At 38.9% G+C, this 19,833-nt stretch overlaps 1 protein-coding gene across 2 annotated transcripts in view; it reads left to right on the top strand.

The window, feature by feature from the left end:
- Dtnbp1 (dystrobrevin binding protein 1) overlaps positions 1-19,833 on the top strand; it is a 122,875-nt gene that overhangs the window by 55,536 nt on the left and 47,506 nt on the right. For both annotated transcript variants that reach the window (XM_026384573.2, XM_077801616.1), the window contains exon 7: positions 13,334-13,356. In XM_026384573.2, coding sequence (XP_026240358.2) covers positions 13,334-13,356 — 23 coding nt within the window. The remainder of the gene's footprint in view (positions 1-13,333; positions 13,357-19,833) is intronic.

The raw sequence follows: 19,833 nt of genomic DNA, 5'->3' as shown, positions 1-19,833 counted from the left end.
GATCTGTAATCCTCCAAAGGCTGAGGCAGAAGGATTCCAAATACAAGACCAGCCTTAGCAACTTAGCAAGACCCTGCCTCAAATTAAAAAGGTCTGAGAATGTAGCTTAGTGGTAGAGCACCCTGGGTTCCATCCCCGGTACAAAAAAAAATTGATAAATTATGGATTAAAGGAGAGAATTGTATATAATTGTATATAATGCTTTGAATAAGATGAGGTGTCTAAATAGTAAGGACCCAATAATATTTATTTCCTCTGTCTTATCCTGCTTGCCTCAACTGCCTCCCATTTCCAGAGCTTCTAAATGAAATAGGTTTTCATGTAAAACAGGTTTAGGAAAATTATATTTTTTTGTACTTTTAGATGGAAGGCAACCACGTGTAACTTAGTGCTACAACTAACCAACCAGTTCCGAAGATTTTCGTTACTTTTCTAGAGTCCAGTATTTGTTCTGTTTGAATCTTCTCTGTTACCATATCTCATATTCTTTTCAATAATAAATGCCCAACATCTTAGGTTCTTGTCACCTTATAACTTTCTAAGCTGTGTCTGCCCCCCAAAATTTAAAATATAAAGTTAATTTATATTAATAATGTGACAAGAATTTACAGTGAACTAACTAGCTGCTTTTCTTTTCAAGAGGGTTTTATTTACAGATATTAAAAATGTCTTGCTGAGTGTGTACTATGTAAAGAGTACATGAGAGCAGGGACTCCTGGGACACTCTTGAGAACATTCACCTCAGGCTGTGGTCCCACTCCCCATTGCATCGTGTCAGCCACAAACCCACCAAGCCATTTGGGCACACATCTTCAGGTGGTGCCACATGGCTGTACAGTGCTGGGAAACAGCAGGCCTGGTGTGGTGGTGATAAGTTGGTGGTTCTTTTGGAGAGCAGCCTTGGGAGCTCTTTCCTGTGAATGAGTTTTAATATGGTAGGTTCTGTCTACCCACCATAACAAAGAGACCCTGTTGAAGTATTTTCTACAAGAAGTACTGCTGATCATCGTTAGAATTTTTTTCCCCTTAGGCATTTTCAAATGTGAAGAAACATCTCAAAATCCATTCCACAGTTGGTGTGTTGAACATTGTATTTCTGTTAGCTTCTTACCATGAACTGGCCTAGGGAGGCAGTTTGGTGTTTGGAGAGAGAATGGCTCCATTTGTGAGATGGTTGTATTTTTGGAGGCATTTATCCAGTGGCTTCAGTCTACCAAGTTTGCATATGAGGGTCCAATTTAGTTGATTTCTACATATCTAGTAATATCCCATAGGCTTTCTTTTAAATTCTTCCCTTATAACTCAACCCCTGCAAAGAAAATAATTAAACAGCTGTTTCACTTTTTGGAAATATTGTTAGCTTTTGAGTCTGGTAAGGTTTTGGGTTTTTTTTTTTTTAATGTCCATTATGATAAATTTTGAAGAGACATTTGCTAAATTGAGTAAGTTTGACAATATGGTAAAATCCAAAAGAGGCCACTTCTATTCTACCTATTAGATCTTCTGAAAATAGTATTAAACTATGAGAAAAAAAGAGACTCAAACATTTTTTTTTTCTTTTTTGGTATTGGGGATTGAACCCAGGGGTGCTCAATCACTGAGCCACATTCTCAGCCCTTTTTATTTTTTATCTTTTTGGCAGGGGGATGCGATACTGGGGATTGAGCTCGTGTACTCAACCACTGAGCCACATCCCCAGCCCTTTTTTATATTTTATTTAGAGACAGGGTCTTGCTGAGTTGCTTAGGGCCTCACTAAGTTGCTGAGGCTGGGTTTGAACTCATGATCCTCCTGCCTCAGCCTCCCCAGCCGCTGGGATTACAGGTGTTCCCCTACCATACCCTGCTTTATTTTACTTTATTTTTTTGTACCAGGGATTGAACCCAGGGTGCTTAACACCTGGGATTATAGGCATCCACCACTGTGCCCAGCCCAGCTTTATTTTTTATTTTAAGAAAGGGTCTCCCGCTGGTGGGACTGCAAATTGGTGCAGCCAATTTGGAAAGCAGTATGGAGATTTCTTGGAAAGCTGGGAATGGAACCACCATTTGACCCAGCTATTCCCCTTCTCGGTCTATTCCCTAAAGACCTAATAAGAGCATGCTACAGGGACACTGCTACATCGATGTTCATAGCAGCACAATTCACGATAGCAAGATTGTGGAATCAGCCTAGATGCCCTTCAATAGATGAATGGATTAAAAAAATGTGGCATTTATACACAATGGAGTATTACTCTGCATTTAAAAATGACAAAATCATAGAATTTGGAGGGAAATGGATGGCATTAGAGCAGATTATGCTAAGTGAAGCTAGTCAATCTTTAAAAAACAAATACCAAATGACTCCTCTGATATAAGGGGAGGAAACAAGGACAGGGTAGGGACGAAGAGCTTGAGACGAAGATTTTCATTAACAGGGTTGAGAGGTGGGAGGGAAAGGAAACGAGAAGGGGAATCGCATGGAAATGGAAGGCGATCCTCAGGGTTATACAAAATGACATATAAGAGGAAAGGAGGGGTAAGACAAGATAATTCAAATGGAAGAAGTGATTTACAGTAGAAGGGGTAGAGAGAGAAAAGGGGAGGGGAGGGGAGGGGAGGGGGGATAGTAGAGAATAATATAGACAGCAGAATACATCAGACACTAGAAAGGCAATATGTCAATCAATGGAAGGGTAACTGATGTGATGCAGCAATCTGTATACGGGATAAAATTGGGAGTTCATAACTCATTTGAATCAAACTGTGAAATATGATGTATGAGGAACTATGTAATGTTTTGAACGACCAACAATAAAAAAAAAAAAAAAAAAAAAAAAAAGAAAGGGTCTCCCTAAGTTGGTTAGGGTCTGACTAAGTTACTGAGGCTGGTTTTGAACTTGCAATCGTCACTCAGTCTCCGGAGTCACTGGGATTACAGGCCTGTGCCATTGTGCCCAGCAGAGACTCATATTTTTAAAAATGCAAGTGACAAGTTTCTCCTCCACAGTGGTGTTGGGGATTGAATCCAGCCAGGGCTTTGTGCTTGCTAGACAAGTGCTCTGTCACTGAGCCACACCCCAGCCTTAGCAAGTTGCTTTCAAATGAGATAATATGTGACCAAACTTTATAAAGATCTTCTTTGAAAAAACATGTGCTCTTAGTCATTCTTCATCCGCAGTGCTTCATCATGATTTGCTGAGTGTTGGTCTGATTCTATCCACAGTCTAATAACAGATGTACTATGGTATTTATTCTGAAACATAGTTTTTCACTCTATCATCTACATTTTTACCAAAAATAATCAAAGTAATACTAATTTGTTTGTAAAATAAGTTTAGTTTTATCAAATATGACATGATTATTTATATATAAGTTCAGAAAGAATAGGGATTAACCACATAGTCTCATTTTTAAGTTTGCATTGCTAGAATTTTCTTTTCTATTGTTTTCTTTTCTGCAGTGCTTGGGATAGAACTCAGAGCTTTGCATGTGCTATGCAAGCATAATATCACTGAATTCACCCCAGGAACTTTTTTTTTTTTGGGGGGCGGGGGGGGGTAACCAGTGGTTAAATCCAGGGGCACTTAACCACTAAGACACATTCCCAGCCACCCCTCACCGTTTTTTTTTTTTTTTTTTTTTGAGATAAGCTCTCACTAAGTTGCTTAAGGCTTCACTAAGTGCTGAGGCTGGCTTTGAACTTGTGATCCTCCTGCTTCAGTTTCCTGAGTTGGTGGGATTAAGGTGTGTGCCATCAAGACAGGCCTTAGTGGAACTTTTGATAAGGAATCTCAGATTGGACTCTTAAGACTAGGAAACCAAACCAACATTTCCAATTGTATACTGTTAAAAAGGGGGGAGGGAACCAGATTCTTATTGGATTTGTGCAAGTAACTATATTGCCATAAAAATATACATATTCATGAGTAGTTTCCATTATGGAGAAACCAGCTAAACGTGGTGGCACATGCCTGGAATACCAGTGGTCTGTTTAGGAGGCTGAGGCTGAAGGATTGCAAGTTCAAGGCCAGCCTTAGCAATTTAGCCAAATTTAGCAAGACCCTGTCTCAAAATAAAAAATAAAAAGGACTGGGGATGTAGTTCAGTGGTAAATTGCTCCTGGGTTTAATCCCTAGTACAAAAAAAAAAAAAAAAATGGAAGAACCAAATAGGGAATAACAGCAAATGTTTGAATTTTTTGTTCACAGAAGTATACTTTACCAAATTGCCATAAGCTATAGCTGCTTAGAAAAAAAAAAATGTTTCTCTAAATCTTGAAACAAAATATTAGAGAAAATAAAAGTTATTTAAAAAGTGATCTGCAACATTTGGTTTCTTGTATTCTTATTGTTTTTGATCTTGTTTAGAAGTTTCATGAAGTCATCATTATCTTCTTAGAATCATAAAGATTTTTACATTGTCTACTGATATGACCTTAGAGTTATCAGAAACTTATATTTAAGAGTACTTATCTTACTTATTTCCATGAATCTTCTTGAAGAGGCAACAGTCTTTGAACTATTTCTATTAATGTTTTTAGAAAAGAATTGAAACAATGGGTAAGGGTGCTAAAAACATAGAATGGCCATGGCTAAAAATCTGGTGAGTTCATTATAATCGGCAATTAACAAGCAAATTTGGTTATTTCTATATCACTAACCATTTTAACATGAAAATTAAGATTAAAGCTGATAGCATATTAGATTTCTAAGAATCTCATACAGTTTTTGGAATACTCATATCAATAACCACACCCATAAATATAACTTAAAGAAGACCTAGCATCATGTAATTGAACATGTAATTGAACATAATTAGTTTAATCTCTCTCTCTTACAAGGTAAGAGAGACATCCTTCAAGCTTTTCGTGGAACCATCTGAAAAATCCCAAAGTGAACTTGTGGTCAAAAAGATTTAATTTAGGATTCTAGAATTCTGGGAATGTATGTAGCTCAGTGCATGTGCTTAACATGCATGAGGTCCTGGGTTCAGTGTCCAAAGAAAAAGAAAATTTTTAAAAGTTAATTTGATTTGGAAAATTTTGTCAAAACTGTCAAAATAATTTTAAACATTTTTTTGACTTTTTTTATTATTAGTTGTTCAAAACATTACAAAGCTCTTGACATATCATATAATTTTAAACATTTGACCAAAGTAGGATTATAGGTGACTATGAAAAAACAGTCTTTCATTTAAACACAGTGATAATTAAAGGCCCTTGGAAGGCAAATACAGAAGGTTGCCCAATTGTCGATAAATCACTGGGTCAGTCTTAAAGCAGGGCATGGTACTTTCACCAGTGGATCAAGGAGCAGCAAGCAAGTTACCTCTGCACACCTCGACCTCTTGCTGAAGATTGGATATCTCTTATAGCCCAAAACCATAAGCTACCAGTAAGTCAAAAAATAGCAATGTAGGAAGTGGGTCAGAATGACCCAGTTCAGAGTTCAGTACACTGCCCAAAAAAAATGAGAACTAAACAGAACATCTTACAAATGCGTTTCTTAATATGTTGTACAAGAATAACAGAAACATTTTTTGACCGACATGTGTTGCCAAACAGGATGTGCTTAGCAGGAGGTGGCAGAGGCAAGTTTTCTCATGGGTGAAGTATTTCTTATATGAAATGGAGTCTGGGGGTAAAATGGAGTTTGTCTGGTCAAGACACATATAGTTTGACTCAGAACAAAGCAATTTTGAACTGTGTCAGACCACCAACCTTTTGTGGTGTGAAAGTCAGCTAGAGTGTTGCCCTGGTATTTGGCTCAGTTGTCTTTGTGTGAGCATCTGTTTTTATAACCGCCAGAAAGTCACTCATCAACTTGTGGGCCTTTTTTATTGGTGCACCTGCAGAGCTGAGGAGACCTTTGCTTCCAAAGCATTGAAAAGACAGTGACTATGTGAATGTTGACAGACTGTTTTAAGTAAAATGTGGGTCTGGGTAAAGAGTGTTAACTTCTGCCTTCTGAGTATGATTAGGTAGGGCATTTTTCCATTTTTAATGAAATTGTATTATGTGATGACTGTGTATCCAGCACAAAAATTTTCTGCCTCTTGAGATCACTAATATAAGATTCATCCACACAAGGGATCAAACCAGGATTTTGTAAAGGAATGTCTTGCAAATCCAGATGAAGGGGACTGCAATTCCAAGGTTACCATGTTAGAGTTATGTGCTTCAAATTGATCAGGTGTGGCTATGGAGTATCAAGGTTGAGAATGCTAAATGTAGCACTTCAGATAGAGATGGGGAGGCAGAGGGAAGGGGATTCATAAAAAGTTACTCTGCTTATAGAAAGATGTTTAGTAAATTCAGAATTGAGAAGACTTTTTGTACTGCATTCAGGATGTGGAGATAAACATTGTCATCTAAGGTCAGAATACACAGGAGCTTTGACAAAATTTGTATCACCAATTGAAATGTTTTGAATGTGGGGATGTTTTGGATTGCAGATCCTCAGCAGTAAAGCCTGTGGAAATATCCCCAAACCCAAAAAACTCTGAAATCTGAAGCACTTCTGGTCCCAAGCATTTCAGATAAGGAATACTGCACTTGTAATTTGTCTTAGGTGGCCTCATGTCACTTTCTGCTAGCTGTTGTAATAAATAAAGGGAGTCTGCTGGAATGCTTCCTCAGTGGGTGAACAAAATAAGAGGTCATCCCTATAGAGCAGGAGAGGCACACTTTTAGGGGACTGAAGGGTGTCTGGTCTTGATGGAGCACTTGAGAGAACAAGAGGGGCATCAATGAACTTGTGTGGCATGACGGTCCACATATACTGTTTATTATGCCAGTGACAGCAAGCTGGGCCAGCTGGAGTGCTAAAGAAGGCTACACAGAGGTCTATCACTATAAACTTTTCAGAATCTAGGGGAACCTGCGCCCAAAGAGTATCAGGGTTTGGAGACACTGGAAATGGGAAATGACTGTCCTCTTAATGGCTCTGAGATCCTGAACAGATCACTATCCCCATCTACACAGGTAAAGCAGGGGTGTCACAAGAGCTAGCTGGTATGCGGAATAAATAATCTCTGAGTAAGTAAGTCTTCTGTTATTGGCACAAAACCCTTATATGGCCTCAGGCTTTAATGGGCACTGAGGTAATTTGGAAAGTCTTAGTGAGGTCTGTTTGAATTTTAGTGAGCTCTGCACTTGTTCTTGCTCCAGTATCAGTACTGGATGTGGCCTATGAACCTTTGGGCACTTTGGTATAACAGGAGCATTTTGTAGACCATCCTCCTCCTCTGTGTTCAGAACAAAACACAAAATACCTAGATCTGGCTCAGAGGGGTCAGGAAATTCCAGAGTCAAATCTCCATTAGCATTGGACTTTTTACCTTAGGTATAATAAAGTCCCTGTCCCATAAGTTGACCCAGGTTGTATCACACAGCAAATAGAAATGTTTTTTCAGGGGTGAAAAAAGGCATGAGTCACATGTACAGGTTAAACTTCTGTTTTAGGATTCAAATGCTAGAGAGGTTCCTGATGTTGGCCCAGAGATCATTCTAGGTTGCTGTGATTGCAGGAAGCCTTTTGTTTCTTATCTAGTTTTTGAAGGTCCCTGGAAATGTTCTGCTGTGATTACTAGTTCAGCCAGTCCTGCAGGTTCCCATCTTTTGTCTTTTTATGACTCTGTTGGCCTGGGGAATGTCATCAGTTTGGTAGAAACCAGAGTGCCTTAAGAAAAGGGCTTCCCAGTGAAATTTAAAACCAGTGAGACTCATCTTTCTTTTTCCTGCAGGTCTAGAACTGTTCAGTGTTAATGGGAAACACTTCAGGAATGGCTTTTCAAAAGGTCCTTTGTGCCCTGCGGTGGTATATTAGCTTTGATCCCAATCACTCAGGAGACTGAGGCAGGAGGATCTCAAGGTTGAGGCCAGCCTGGGCAATTCAGTAAGACCCTGTCTCAAAAATAAAAAGGGCTGTGGTGTAGCTCAGTGGTAGAGCATCCCTGAGTTCAATGCCCAGTAGCTGGGGAAAAGGGAAGAAATCCATTCTTCCAACAGTCCTGGAGGCTTGGGATCTAGGTGTAGATCTTAGGTAAACAGTCATGTTCATATGGAATGTTCCACATAAAGACCATTATAATTCTAAACTAACTTTTTAGTCAGATTTTGCGATTTGTGTCAACATTTACAGTTTCCAGGGCCATAATTCTCATACCTGAAAAGAGCAGGTGAACTAGAAGTAGGAGATAAGATTCTGGGACATTGAGAATTCCATTTTTACATGTATCCTGGGTCTTCCATAGCTGAGATAAAAGCCTAAGAGGGAAACCTCACAGGGCTGGGTCATGTGATGCTTTCCCAGTGTCATGTGATGCTTTCCCAGTGTCCTGTGCTGCACAGACTTGCTTCAGTGTGACCGTGACCTTACTCAGCCAGCCCATGCAGTGACCAGCCTGTGCTCTCATGGGAGGCTTATTTTTTGGTGGTGACCACTCTCATAGCTTCTAAGTCCCTGACCTATGCCTGTCAGTCAAGCAGTGTTTCTGTTGCTGAGATCCCTTGTCCCACTTGGCCAATGATTTCTCTTACCTCAGAGCAAAGAAGAGGAGAAACCAAGATGAGAAAACCTTAAATCCCAGCGAATTCCAAAGGCCTGAATTTACATCCTCTGCAGCAAAAAACAGTTATTGTGACTGCTGTCTAGTTACCTTTAGAACTACAGCTCCAGTCACTGGCTTCTTAGCCACCACAAACCCAGAATTTCAGGTGCCCTCTCACAGCACAAACCTTTGGTGCCCCCAAATTCAGAGAGGAAAAGAGAGCAGAGTCTCAGACCTGGAAGGAACTTTCAACATCTAGGTAATAAAGACAGAGGACCCCGAGAGGATGTCAGTGGCACCTTCCCAGTGCTTCTCGAGGGGTCTCAGGGTCACAGAAATCTCCTTCAGGTCCTTTCATATGGATACCAGAACTGTCAAAAGACAAAGTAGCCACATTTAGTTGTAGATCTAATTGACATTCACTCATCAGGATTGAATTGGGGCAGCTCCCTTCTACAGAACAGAATGAGAGTTCCTACTGGGCAGTAGCAGAAGAGTAAAAAAGCTGATTGGTTAATATATCAGTTCATTTTCTATTAATATAACAAAATACCGGAGAGGGTAATTTATAAAGAAGTTTATGTAGTTCACAATTCTGGAGGTGAGAAGTCTTCAGCTGCTTGGCTGCATCTGATCCCTGAAGGTGTCTTGCTACTCCATGTGTGGGAGAAAAGTGTGTGTGCAAGGAAATGTGTGCTAAGAGAAGACAGGAACAGCCTTGTTTCATACAGTGTCCCTTTGCAGTCACTCATCTGGTTCTGTGGGAACTTACTCCTACAAGGTGGCATTAATCTAATCATGAGAGCTCCATCCACAGGACCCCAAACACCTCCCACCAGCCCCACTTCCCAGCAGTGCTGCATTGAGGGATAAAGCTCAACATGAGTTTTGGTGGGGAAAAACAATATTCAAACCATAGTAGTTAATATCAAGTTACTGTTTTTGTAAGGGTTACCGTAGATGGGGCTTCCTTATTATGTTATGGTTTGGATATGTGGTGTCCCCCAAAAGAGCATTTGTGAAACAATGCAAGAATGTTGAGAGATGAAATGATGAGAGCTGTAAGCTGATTAGAGCTGTAACTGAATCAGTGGATTAATCCACTTGAATGAATGAACTGGGTGGTAACTTGGGCAGATAGGGTGTGGCTTGAGGAAGTAGGTCACTGGTCAGGTGCCTTTGGGGTTTATATTTTGCCCCGGTGAGCAGAGTTGTTTCTCCTTCCTGGCTGTCATGAACAGAGCAGCTTTCCTCCACCAAGCTCGTCTGCCATGGTGTTCTACCTTACCTCAGGTCCAAAGCTGACCAAGTCCGGGGACCATGAACTGAACTTCTGAAACCATGAACCAAAATAAACTTTCCTCCCCTAATTTGTTTTTATTTGGTATTTGGTCCCAGCAATAAAAAAACTGAAATACTGACTGGTACCAAGCTTCCAGCACACGAACCCTTGGAGGACACGCTTAAACTATATCCATCTATAGCAATGGAATTTCCTATTTCCAGGAAAAACTGGTCTGGTTTAGGAACTTTATTCGTAAAGCTTCTGTTTAATTATGTAGCACTTAGCATGAGTAACTCCATTTTGGTTCCATCTGGTCTTTTGGGGCCTAGTGCAGGAATTCAGACCAAAATAGTGCCCTCCCATAAGTTTTGTTTAACAAGAGTGGGGAAAAAGGAATCTGTAGGAGCAGAATCCTTGAGTAGGCTAAAGGGGATGGGTATCTATGCAGCATTGCTGGACTTAGGCTTCCAGGTGATTTCAGCAGATGTCGCAAACTGATGTGTGCACTCCCCTCTGAAATCTCTTCCTGGTGATCCAGACTAGAACTCTCACGTCCACCTCCTTCCTCTACTTACCTCTGTTTCATCCAGGGCCCCTGCTCTTGTGTCTCCTCTGCAGTTCTCAAGCCCTCCCATTCTCTGCCATTGCTGCTTATGCTGCTCTTGTCAGGCATGAATCAGCTTTTCTGTAAATCCGGATAGTTTTCTGAGTGCTCCCTGCTTTTATTCTCTCCCTTGCCAGTACATCTATGCATCACAGCTAGAATGTTCTTGCTTTATAAAGCATGTCTTTGCCCATGTTATTCTACTAAAAATAAAACCAAATCTCATAGACTGGCAATGAGAACCTCCACCCTATTTTTTTTTTTTGTACTAGGGATTAAACCCAAGAGTACTTTACCACTGAGCTATATTCTCAGCCCTTTTTAAATTTATTTATTCATTTATTATTTTGGGTCAGGTGTCCCTAAGTTGCTTATGGCCTTGCTTAGTATCTGAAGTTGTCCTCGAACTTGGGACCCACCCAAGCTCAGCTCCTGAGCCACTGGGATTACAGGTGTGCACATCACATCTGGCTAACCCTCTACCTTTTTATTGGAACTGTCTTTCCTTCATTCAGTCTGCTGATCTGAAGTTTCGCTCAGACAAATCTTTGCTCAAATACTGCTACTACTATTCTGAAGCATTTCCTAAATGTAGCCTGCACCTTTTGGTGTCCCATGCCTTCAAATTCACTGCTGGCTGTGCCTTTCCCTCCCTTCCCTTATAGCTTCCATATTTCAAAGTGCTTGTTACTGCTAAAAAAAAAAAAAAAATGGTGGGGTGCACCGAAATGCCAACGCTTTTAGTGCTGCTGCCTCCTTTTAATCGTTCATTTAAATTCTCATCATAGGGATTTTTGTTTATACCTGTTATCTGTACCACCATTACCTCAACCAGACTTTTTTAAAGGAATTGAGTACAGATTTACTCTCTCAAAGGAAGTTTCTTGGAGATTCCGCCACCAGTTGTGGAGTTGTGGGGCACAGTGCCATGCATAAAAGAGATCTGGGCCAGGCTTGGCTTCTTCCCATAGCAGCTTCCTGTTGACCAGAGGTGGCAGTAGCAGGTTGAGGGGAAGCAGGCTAGCTCCCCAGGAGAGGCAGTGCCTCTGTGGAGTAATTACTAATTCATGTGGTGGATTGGGTGTGTCCTTTTATGATTTTTGGTATTTGGGAGTGGGTGATAAGGAAAGACCAGTGTGTGTGAAATTACTATTCTGAGTTTTTTTTAACTAGAAGTGCCTTTTTAGAAATTTTCCTTATAATCACATTCTAAAAGAAGCAAATCAGAAGATTGTAATCAAAGATTGTAAAGATTATAATCAAAGAAAAAGAATTAGAACATTGAATTGCATGTTCTTTCACCTCCCACCACCCCTGTTATCAGTGGCCTTGAAGTTGCTTCTATGAAGGCATCTTCAGGATTCTCTTGTGATGCATTTTGGCCTTCATCCCATGACTTGAGGCTGTGTTAGGTATTAGGCACCTTTAACTTGTATCCAACTAAGCTTTTAAGGATGAAGTTGAGCCTGTCATGGTGGCACACACCTGAAATCCCAGATACTCAGGAGGCTGAGGCAGGAGGATGGCAAGTTCAAGTCCAGCCTAGGCAACTTAGCAAGACCCTGTCTCAAAGTAAATTTTTTAAAAAGGGCGGGGGATGCTGGGGATGTAGCTCAGGGGTAGAACAGGCTGGGTTCAGTGCCTGGTACTGAAAAACCAAAGGAGAAGGTGTGGGGGGAAGGAAGTTAAGAATAAAGTTAACCATTGGCTGAAGGGGAAAATGCTCAGTTTTTTGAAAAGATAGGAGTGAAAATTATATTCTGTGGCATAGTTTATGAATTCTGGTGATGAAGTATTTTACAAAGTGGGCATTTTTAGAAAAAGAAGAGTGGGGTGACCATCTGATTTAAGAACATTCACTTCAACTGTTGCAGGAACAGTGTCTGCCTGGCCTTTAGGTGGGCAGCTTGCCAGTCCTGCCTGACAGCTGTTACTTGTAGCAAACTCTTTGGAACATGAGGGGTATTGTAAACAAGATTGTTGAATTCTGATTTGAGAATTCAAAACATCTCTCTATTTCTTGTAAAACTTAGAGTGCAAATAAATGATAAATGTCTTGTACTTTGGAATAACAAGTCTTTTAAAAAAATTTATTTTTTAGTTGCAGTTGTATACCATACCTTTATTTTATTTATTTGTATATGGTGCTGAGGATCAGAAACCAGGTCCTTGAACATGCTAGGCAAACACTACCACTGAGCCACAACCCCAGCCCCAGAATAATAAGTCTTTACTAAAGAAACTTACCTATATTAGTACTGGTACTGAGGAAAATACATAATTACAAAGTTATAAGGGAAAACCTGAAAACAACTTGCTTTGGCTTGTCACAGGATGTTTATTTTATGATCCATCATATATTTTCCTCTGCTCTGTATTTCCTCAGGAGATGTTATATTTCAGCATCCTTAATTGACATTGACAAAAACAAACCAAAAGATTCCCGGAGGTTTGGCCCTTTTGTGACAGGAAGAGCCATGGGCTTCAATCCTTTGATAAGTGCTTCTCCTTTGCTATTGAAAAAGAGAATAAAGGATAATCTTAAATTAAAGACCTTAAAAGTATTTATAAGTGAAAGCAAAATTGTATTAAGTGCTTGTATAAATTGATTCTTGTATATGTAAGATGGTTCATAGCTGACATTACAGTGTTCTTCATTCTTATAATATGTTTCAGTGTTTTAACAGTGTGAATTTTGGTAGAATTTTTGAGCCATTAATAGGTAATAACAGAAATAACTGAAAATAGTTGCTTTAGGCCAATGGTATTGGTAATTTTAGTAAAGCACAATAGATGTGTGAGCAATCCAGAACTGGGTATTTAAAGTACATAAATTTTTATTATACTGTTAAGAGAAATTTCCACTGGGAATACATCATTTTAAATTTGCGTTTTTTTTTTCCCCTATAGGAAGGAGCTTGAAACCTTCAAAGGTAATTTTGTGTTTAATTCTTTGCTTTAAGAATAGTTGAGAATTAATTGATGTCAGATGTTCTCTCTTGATGATGATGAAAAGAACTCATTCCCTTTAAATCAGTTTTCATCAAAAAGAAGTTTGCTTAATCCTGTTTTCATAGGTTTTATTTAATCACAAGTGGTCTTGATAGTGAGAGTTTCTGCTGTGACTGTTATAAACAGTATTAGGAAGACATGTTGCCAGCTTTGAGGTTGTTGAGAATCATAGTTTCAGAAGATACTGGTTTCTGTTGTGCAAAATCTGGGTATTATGGAGAAGGGATAGTGATGAAGACCAGGATGTGTGCCCTGCAGTGGCCCCCGCAATCGATTAAAGAGGCTTTCAGGGCTGGGTCCTGAAATGACACTATCTCATGACTTTGATGAGTCTCTTTCCTTCTCAGGCTCAGCTTCTCCAACTGTACAATTAGAAACTCCGATTCTGAGATTCAGAAAGCAGCCTAGCAATACCTTTTGATTTTAAGGAGCTTTTGAAGGAAGGATGCTAGACAATAATTCTTGGTCATTTTGACCCTTACTGGTCATAGAGAAACCCTAATGAAGCACAGAAAACTACAAACTCTCCAGTGGCTCTGGGCCCTTCCAGTTTCTGTTTTTCAATTATTCATTATCAATTAAATAATAGAAATCACTGTTCTCAGAGATGTTCATTTCAGGAACATGGAAGACCTTGAATTACTTTTAAAATCACTTCAGATTGATTTCATGCTTATTATATTTCACATAAACTAGCATTGACCTTTAGATTTGCCAAATGATTAAAGATTTTCCAGCATATCATTTATAGTTGAATTATCAATGTGTCTAATCTGTTGAGATGTTTTAGAAAAATGACTAAGCCCCAAGGTAAAAGGTATAAAGACTTATTCTATGATGGCTATTGTTGAACATACTTGTTTTGACCCACAAAACCACTGCAGCTGTAGTAAATGATTAAGCTTGTGGCCAGTTTGTTGAAAGTAATATTAGACAATCATGTGATAAAATGTATTATCATGGTTGTCATGGTGCTTATTCAATTCATGAGCCACCACTCATGGACATTATTTTAAGATTTGAAATCCTCATAAATTTCTCCTTTTCCTCTTTTTCTTTTGGTTGACTAGGATCTTCTTACATAATGTTAAGGGATAGAAAAAATGAAGTTAATATTAAAAGACAGGCAGGGACACACATTATGTAAAATGTCAGTTTTACTTGCATTTCAGAGCTGAATCATTCTTTTTTTAGTATGAAGATATTCACAAAAGTGACCAGCAGTTTACAAAAGGTTAGGTAGTATTGCATGTTGCTTAATAGAATAATTAATTTAGGCTGAAATATCTTGTTTATATGCACATCCCTAATTATGTACAACATTTAACAGTGCATCAGATCCACCCACATACTAATTTCAGTTCTCAAATTTGAGCAAACCCTAAATTAAGGATTACATCATATCTAGATTTTTACTTTTAATGTCATTAAAAAATCATTTGCTTTTTTGCTGTGCACAAATGGTTTGATATTATCTTTTAACTACAGCTAGTACATGTGGTAACATGTGCCAAGTAAGAGCTGCACACTCTTAATCCCAGTTGCTTGGAGGCTGAGGCAGGAGGACCACTTGAACCCAGAAGTTCAAGACCAACCTTGGCAATGTGGCAATACCCTGTCTAAAACAACAATAATAATAATTTCTTCTTGAGTGTTTTGCTAATATTTCAAAAGCATGAGTAAGCTAATAGCGAGAAATTGTACTTCCAAAGTATTTGTAGAGGGGAAAAAAAGGTTTAAAAATTCATTTAAACATATTGTTATAATTTCTTATTTTTTGAATGTTGCCTTTGTTTTTCCTTCTTAGGTTTCAGGAAAACAACAGATGTTACTTCTTCCATTTGCTTTCTTTGACTTTTATTTAGAAGGCCTTTTCTAAGTTGGGAAACTTTTGGGGTCCAAATCACAAAACTAAAAACCCTGAAAGTTAGTAATACAGATGAGTATTGTTCACCAACTTTTGGACCCACTTCTGTACTTCATTGTGGTGAATTGAGTATATTCGACCTTTCAGTTCTACTTAAGGCAGATCTTTACAGTATTATTAAAATCAGTTGTTTTGTACTGCTGGTAGTAGGAAAGTTTTCTCTGTTCCTCAAATATCACATTCCTTTGAACTGTTTAATGACAATCACTTGAACATTAGACCATAGAAAAAGGAGAACAGGATCTTATTTTTCTTCTGCATTTTTATTGGGATATTATAGTTATACATAATGATGGGATTTATTGTTACATATTTGTACATGCCCATTCTATAACAATATAATTTGGTCAATATCACTTCCTAGCACTTCCCTCCCTACCACTCATTGATCCCTTTCCTCTCAACTGATCTCCCTTGGATTTTCATGAGATCCTGCCCCCACTTCTCTTTTTCCTAAGAGAGTAGAATCTTAAAAGTCCTAATTTTGTTTCCACTGGGGAAGGAATCCTATCATTGTAAGCATAAATGAAGAAGTTTTTCATATCCCTAAAGACATTGGAAATTGGCCATGAGTAGACATGTCTTTCATTCAGGGATTATTAATCATTTTCGCACTGCAATTTTTAAAATAGATTGTAATTTCATGTATAGACTTTAAAAATTTTCTTAACATTTTCAAAGTAGAAGTCTAGAAATATTATGCCACTGGAAGGTGCAGAGGTAAGGAGATCTAGGACTGGGTATTATTCTTACTCTGTACATTTGCTCTTTTTGCCTTCACATAGATACCTTGCCAAATTAACTATCATTCTCCATTTTCTCTGTATGACATACCACCTGGGACCTGCAGTGGGCCGAGTGCTTGTGCCTGGCAGGCTACTGGCCTGTACTCCCGGATACTCATCTCTACTAATTCATCTGAATGCTAACCCAGTGTGAGTGGTGTTGGCTAACAGAGTTATTCATGCTAGTTGTTATTGTAATATGCAGTTTAATTGACTATTATATAAAACAATGAAACTTCAGTGCTATGAAGAGCTATAATAAAATGAAGTTGGCTGCTTTGGAAAACTTAATAGGTAAACAGTTCTTTAATTTGTTTCAAAAGGCATAGCCAAGAATTAGAAAATGTTTGGGGGAAAATAATTTTAAAAATATCAAAAGACACTGCACACAGATTGTGTGATATATCCTAAATTTCTGCTCTGTTTTAACAAATACCAAAATTTTCATCCAAGTGGACGGCTTATGCAAGAATTTCCAATCTATAGACCTATGTGCAAAGAATTAGTGAATAAAACTAGGGTTATATTTTAAGTTAAAGTGTTTGTGTATGTTTTTAATGGATTCCAGTATTAGCTGGTTTTTGAAAAGTTAAATGGCCGGGCTGGGCTGTAGCTCACACTTGCCTCGCATGTGTGAAGTACTGGGTTTGATCCTCAGCACCACATAAAAATAAATAAAGATACTGTGTGTTCATCTACAACTAAATAAATATTTTAAAAAATGTTAAATGGCCAAGAGGGACCAGTTGTATCACATAAGAAGAGTCATTGTGATCTGATACTCAGTGTAAAATTACCTGAACATGTCAGAAATGTGACTAACAGAGTGCACACATGAAAGAGTTAAGAGGTCACCATCATAGTGAACACGATCATGAGAGCATTGGGGAGAGGCAGCGAAGGCCAACCTATTACTATATAATCATGTGTAAGGCTTGGCTCTGGAAAACAAAACCTTTGGATAAACAGGACCAGCAGGGTCTAAGAAATAGGACGAAGACCTAATGACAAAGAAACCCAGAGAAAAGAAAGTTTAAAAAAGGAGAAGTAGAAATCACTAATAGAAGTTTCTCAAAGAAATTGATCAGAATGGGGAGATCCCACTGTATTTGACAGTGAATAGGTAATTGGTGATGGGAAAGGGCTGTTTGTAAAGGGAGCATCCAGATTATATTGCTGAAGGGAAAGTTAAGAGATAAAGAGGATGTGAACTAACTGTTCTTTGGTGAATGGAAAGAAATGAAAATGTAATCTGAGATAGACCAGGCTCAAGGTCAAGGGAGAAGGTTAAATTGAAGATGTTAAAGGAATTGATCAAGATCTTAAAGAAGATGGAAAGAAATGGTATCCAATTAAGTCATATGGAGAGGATCCAGAGATGTTTGTTTCCCTGAGAGAGGAAAAGCTAGTTGATAAAATAGGTAAAAGTTGACTTGCAGGACTGAAGTAAATTTGGAGAGAATCCATGTAAGGAAAGATAGTTTGAATTTTCAGGTCTAGGCTCAAAACTAGAAATAAAAAACAATATGCCTTAGTTAACATAGAGTTGAGAGATGAGAAGAGTATAAATGATGGACCTCCAGGGCACAGTAGTCATGGATGCCAATAAGAGCATCATTGACATGATGGGCCATGAACAGAAGAGGCCTGACCAGACCACCAGAACACTTTCAATGTCAAGGTAGAAGAGGAATTTCAACAAGGAATTCCTGAACTTGTGGCCCAAGAAGGAATTTCAGTTTGAGGTCTTATAGTTGGAACAATTCCCAGTGACAATAATGGCTAAATTTGTGTAAATAGAAGTCATCTCGTTGAAGAAGTCATCCAGACCAGAGTTCTTCTATTAAGAGTCTCACTTGGGCTGGGATGTAGCTCAATGGCAAAGCGTCTACCTTGCATTTGTAAAGTCCTGGGTTCAACCCCCAGTTCCAAAAACGAACCCACCAAAAAAAAAAAAAAGTCTCACTTGTTTGGATGATCATTTAATGCAGATTGTACATGTTACCAGTGTGACAGCCCTTATCAACATTACAAATCTAGTAGTTGGTGATAATAGATGGTAAATTTGGGTAGAGTTTATTGGGTCAGTTTAGGAAGTTAGCTTAACATGTAAGGCAAAACTATTTGGCTGCCATTTGGTAATATTTAAGTGTCCTCAAGGAGCTAAATAATGGGGCATCTTATAGGATAGAAAAGCAAATATACAATTGATTATAATCTAGGGATAATAGAAATAAGCACATGAAGGTGGAAGTAATCAACTAGAGAGAAGCAAGGACACTTGATCTGAATGATGTGTACTCACAAGCTGCAAAGGATAATAAGGACATTCAAGAAAGAGGAAAGAGCAATTGCATAGATGCAGAGATGTTTCTTTTTATTTCAAGAATTCAAGTGAAAAATTTAGTTTGCTGAAGGAACTACAAATAATTTTTCATGGCTGAAACATATGGTGTGTGGGGTGAAGTGGTGAGGGATGAAGTTGGACATGTAGGCAGAGGACAAATGATGCACAGCCTTTGGACCAGTGGTATCTATAGACAGGTGTGACCATGCAAAACAACATATATAGGGAAGAAAACTAGAATCTAGGGGTATTGTGGGGATTTGGGGGGGGTGGGGGTTATTTTTGGTTTTTGTGGTCCTGGGAATTGAACCCAGGGTCTCACACAAACTAGACAAGTCTTCTACCACTGAGCTACATCCCCAGCTCTTTTTATTTTGACACAGGATCTCACTAAGTTGTTCAGGCTGGCCTCGAGCTTGAGTGTTCCTTGCTTCAACCTCCTGAGTTGCTGGAAGTAGTGATGAACCACCACCTCTGGTTCAACTAATCTCTTTTATTTTAGACTTGATTTTTCTTTAATTTATCTTCTATCTGATCCTAGAAAACTCATCCTATCTGCCAATCTGATATTGTTACCCTGAAACCCTTTGGGTTTTCCCACTTCTTGTTCACAGTTGTAACCATTACTAAGTTCCTTTGATCATGTACCCCAATGATGAGCAAATTTTTTAACATGTACCCCTAGATATGCATATTCACATATCATAAATAAATTCCTATATTAATTGATTACATAGATTGTATATATTATTAATATTATACACAAAATTGACAAAGGATGATGTAAAAAAAAAAAAACTCCTTCCTGGTTGCCACACCCTTCTCTCCACCACACTCTGCCATGATGTTCTGCCTCACCTCAAACAAGAGCAATGGAGCTAGCCAATCATGAACCAAACCTTTGAAACCCATGATCCCTGCCCTGTGTACACCTCCTTGTCAAGTTGCCTGCCGGTTACCACTGGGGAGCCTTAGATAGGCTCTCTTCTTCCTGATACTTGCCACGGACCTACCTCTCACTCTGAGGCTAAATACCCTTAACTGCCCATGCCCCACCTGACAGCAAGGGCTTCAGATCACCTTCCCCCTAATATTTCCTTCTCTCAGCCAGAAGCAGCCAGAATGAGTCAACGCCCAGTTACCCTAAAAAAAATTTAAGGACCCAAGTCCTTCAGGGGAGGAATGGTAGGTAGTTAGCCCTGGGCAGGTGGGGGTGGCGGGAAGGACAATGAAGGGTGGTAACTTACAGGGACATCACATGTACATCAAATAGAGTCCATAGATCACAGGACAGGACCCTTATCAAAAGAGACATCTAAAAAATGGGAACTCATATGCC

The sequence above is a fragment of the Urocitellus parryii genome, chromosome 8 (assembly GCF_045843805.1).
Source record: "Urocitellus parryii isolate mUroPar1 chromosome 8, mUroPar1.hap1, whole genome shotgun sequence".
Lineage (NCBI taxonomy): Eukaryota > Metazoa > Chordata > Mammalia > Rodentia > Sciuridae > Urocitellus > Urocitellus parryii.
Note: the sequence above shows the minus strand (reverse complement) of the source record. Positions and strands in the feature narration are given on the sequence as shown.